This window comes from Empidonax traillii, unplaced genomic scaffold (genome assembly GCF_003031625.1).
Source record: "Empidonax traillii isolate 1590-97213 ecotype Southwest subspecies unplaced genomic scaffold, ASM303162v1 scaffold827:size534266, whole genome shotgun sequence".
Classification (NCBI taxonomy): Eukaryota; Metazoa; Chordata; class Aves; order Passeriformes; family Tyrannidae; genus Empidonax; species Empidonax traillii.
Genome location: NW_020956020.1, coordinates 272,055 through 275,872, shown reverse-complemented (window position 1 = coordinate 275,872; position 3,818 = coordinate 272,055). Strand labels below are relative to the sequence as shown.

General features: G+C 45.7%; 1 protein-coding gene across 1 annotated transcript in view; it reads left to right on the top strand.

The window, feature by feature from the left end:
- PLA2G4A (phospholipase A2 group IVA) overlaps positions 1-299 on the top strand; it is a 55,316-nt gene extending 55,017 nt beyond the window's left edge. Inside the window, exon 17 of the mRNA XM_027901968.1 lies at positions 100-299. Coding sequence (XP_027757769.1) covers positions 100-231 — 132 coding nt within the window. The 3' untranslated portion in view covers positions 232-299. The remainder of the gene's footprint in view (positions 1-99) is intronic.
- The last annotated feature ends 3,519 nt before the right edge of the window (positions 300-3,818 follow it).

Here is a 3,818-nt window from a genome sequence, read left to right as displayed (position 1 = left end):
GCCGTTTCTCGGGGCCGTTATTTGGGGCTGTTTCTCGGGGCCGTTTTTTACGGCCGTTTCTCGGGGCAGTGGGTGACTAGGGTGTCTCCCTGCGTGCAGGTGATCAGGGAGGCCGTGGTGGACAGCATCGCATACAGGAAGGAGAACCCGTCGCGCTGCTCCGTGTCCCTCAGCAGTGTGGAGGCCCGCAGGTTCTTCAACAAGAGCCACCTCAACAACAACCACGCGTAGAGGCCGTGCCTGGCTCCTGCTCCCGTGCCTGCAGCTGCAGCCCCAGCCACTCCAGCTGCTCCTCACCCGCTCCCGAGCGTGTCCTCTCGGGAACTTCGCAAGTTTCAGTGTCGTTTTGTACTGCCTTTTTTTTTTTTTTTTTTTTTTTTTTTAATAAACTAAAAACATTTCAGTACGCTGAGATCCCGATTTTAAGAACTCTGCAGCGAGGGGGTTTTTGAGATCACCGCTTTCAGTGTCTTTTCTTTTTTCTTACAAAACTGTAAGCGCTGGTTTCTTTTGGGGGGTAATTGATTATTGGTTGGTGTAAACTGGGCATAGCTTGAAAGGGAAGATGGGATCAGAAAAAAATAAGATTGAAATCCACTCTTCTACTGTTTAAGAACATCTGTACCACTCAGCAAAACCCCAGACCTCTTACATTTTCTTGTTCTCTTTTGATCCTCCAAATTACATTTCTTGAATCCTTGAGCTACTGGCACCTGTGTGTTAAATTATTGTTAGTTTGTGTATTTCTGACCATAGTGTTCGTACATAACTTGACAGTGCTTTTTGACAGCGATTTTTTTTGCATTTGACCATGATTGAACCATCACATTTCTGCACAGGGACAGTGGGAATGTTTACTGGGGATGGATAAAATGTGCCCAGGTAAGACTATGAAGTAGTTCATGTCTTAAGAGTTATTTGAAATAGTATTTTTGAGTCCTTTAAATAAGGAAAGATGGTGCAGAGCCACAGATTATTTCATTCCCATCTCAGCAAGTACTGAGGTAACTCTGCAAACGCACAGAAAATGCAGTGGCATCTCCAAAGACTTCAATTGCTAAAATCTGTGAATCCATGGGAAGGGAGGTAATTAAAATGCATTTATTTTAACAGCCACTGCATCACAGAATCCCGGAATGGTTTGGACTGGGTGACCTTAAAGCTCATCTTGTTCCACCCCTTGTCATGGGCAGGGACACTTCCACTATCCCAGGTTGCTCCAAGTCTACATGAAATGTCATGTGATTAAATAACATTTTCTGCATTGATCAATGGGTTTTATTTCTGTTTGACTTGGTGCACGTTTAAAATCAAGCGAGAAAATGAAAGTAACTTATCCTAGGGCTGCATAATTTAAACGTTTTTCCATGAATTTTGGAATACAGGAAGGAACTGGTACCATTACATTATTGTAATATTTTCTTTTTAATGTTATATTTCCCTTTGGTAATGTAATATTTGTATTTTTTATTTTATAATATCTACCTGCTCTATTTCATGGAGGAGTTTTATCATGCTTTATACAGTTTGTATTATCACACTGTTACCGGACGACAACAAATAAAACTATATTTGCCACCTGCTGTTTTCAGCCAGTTTATTTTGGTAATTTCTGTGGTATTTGCTCTGCTACTGTGAAGAGACGTGGAACAGCTGGGCGGTGGGGGCAGGCTGATACTGGGGGTGGTGGCTGGTGGGTCTTTTCTGCCTCTAATCTTGGATTTCTTCAAACGCAGGGGAAGAAGGGAAGTTCCTCCAGGCCCCTTTGGAGCCAGTGGCTCATTCCGGTCCCTGAGAAGCAGGAGCACGTACTGCTGTGGGTTTGCAGGTACATCCAAACTGGTGTCCTGGGATGCCTGGGGAGGGGTGACAGTGTCTCTGTGTGCACCAACCGCCTGATCCCCTGCCACTGCTGGGACCTCCTGGGGCTGCTGGTGTGGGGGTTCCCCCTTTGCCCGTCTGCCAGAGCCCCCCTTCCCTGCTGAAACCATTACAATCCCTAATTCTGAGGTTTGCCCAGAGAAGCTGTGGCTGCCCCTGGATCCCTGGAAGTGTCCAAGGCCAGGTTGGACGGGGCTTGGAGCAACCTGGGCTGGTGGAAGGTGTCCCTGCCCAGGGCAGGGGGTGGGACTGGGTGGGCCTTAAGGTCCTTTCCAACCCAAACCACTCTGGGATTCTGGGATTTTTCAGACATTAGAAGTGGTTTGGGCTCTCCAGAACTTCTTCGTAAATTCATAGCTGTGATTTCACTGCAGTCTGGGAAAAAAAAAAAATAAAAAAAAGCAAGCCTCTGTTAAATCTGCATCCATAAATTTCAAATGGAAAAACGCATCTCTGCATGATCAGAAACTTAGAAAAGGGTTCTTATTTTGTTCTTCAGCAGAACAGAATACTGGGGCTTACAGCCTTAGCCATACTTTTATATTAAAAATAATGTGAAAGGAGAGGAATAATGCAGGGAAAAACCTCTTCTGACACATGGTGTGAAACCAAACACAAAGAGTTTTCCCTTGGCCTAGAAAGTTAGTCCTTCATTTCCTGTTTCCCTCCCTTCAATCCTTGGTTCATCTGGCTTATTCCTGCAGTATTTTTATCCAGCCAAAGGGTAGGTTCCCTAGGAGGCAGTAAAAGGTGGGTTTAGAGACTGGCAGGGAATGGTTCCACAGCCAATGCTCTTCCTCATTCCCCTGGGCATGTTTTATCTGTGGGATGAAACTTAACCAGTCAGTTCCTGCTTCTCTGTGGATGCTGATTTATTTTGTTGCTGGGATAAGCTGGGATTTCAGAGGGTGATACCATTCCAAGGCAATAGGAGAGAGCAGTTTGTGGAAGGGCTCACAGTGTTTGTCATTTTTCTTGCTCAGTTACTGAATTTTTTAGTTATCATTGATCAGGAACAATTCCTGTCCCAGAAGGATTGTGAATTCAATAATGTCTCCAGAGCTTTTTTTACTTAGTCTCAAAAGATAAGCACGAAGAACTTAGATCCAATGTGCCATAAAACTCAGTTTTTCCACAGCTTCCTGTTCATTCTCCTTCTTTAGCTACCAAAAAAGGATAATCCTCCCCCCCCTCCTTTTGTGTGGGTCTTTGCTTCACATTTGGGGTGGAAAGATAATAGTTCCGCAGCGTCTCCCAGGTGTCTTCTTGGACACTTGGACTGTAAAGTGGGCTATGAGTTTCGGTTGGGTTTTATATTTACCCCGAAAATAGAATTTAAAAAGTGAAAAATTTTACTTCCTCTATGTTATAGAGACTCCTGCAATTCATGAACTGCCAAGTGAAAGAAGCACTTTTATTGACATGACTTGTGTTTGCTCTGCTCTCTCAAAGCACAGCCGTGTCGATGTTTCCTGAAGCCGTAAATCCTCCCCCCCATCACTCTTACTGCCGTGGCACTCTCTGGGACAGGTTTGGGTAGGGATGTGACTCATCCCATTAAGTTGCATCCACCAGCCCTTCTCACGAGAGGTGAAGAGGAGAGGCTGTCAGGAATTCCCCATGGCAACACAAACACGACGCTGCCTCGCGTGCCAAGGAAGGGGAGTCCGTAACCTTTGGACAAACCACAACCCACAAGATGGGATGCAGCAGGAACAGGAATTCCTTATGTGGCCATTTAAGCCCCACAGACTTGGCTCGAGCAGAAATTTGGCGGCAAAAGGCCGAGCTGAAAGAGCCCTGGTCTCCAGGTTTTATCGGGAAATGTTTGGGAATAGAAGTGCCAAAGCAGGCAGCCACGAGCTGGGGGAGATCCTGGTGGGAGAGGATAGACCTGGATCCCAGGGCTGACACAAACACAGCTGGCTCCCAGAATG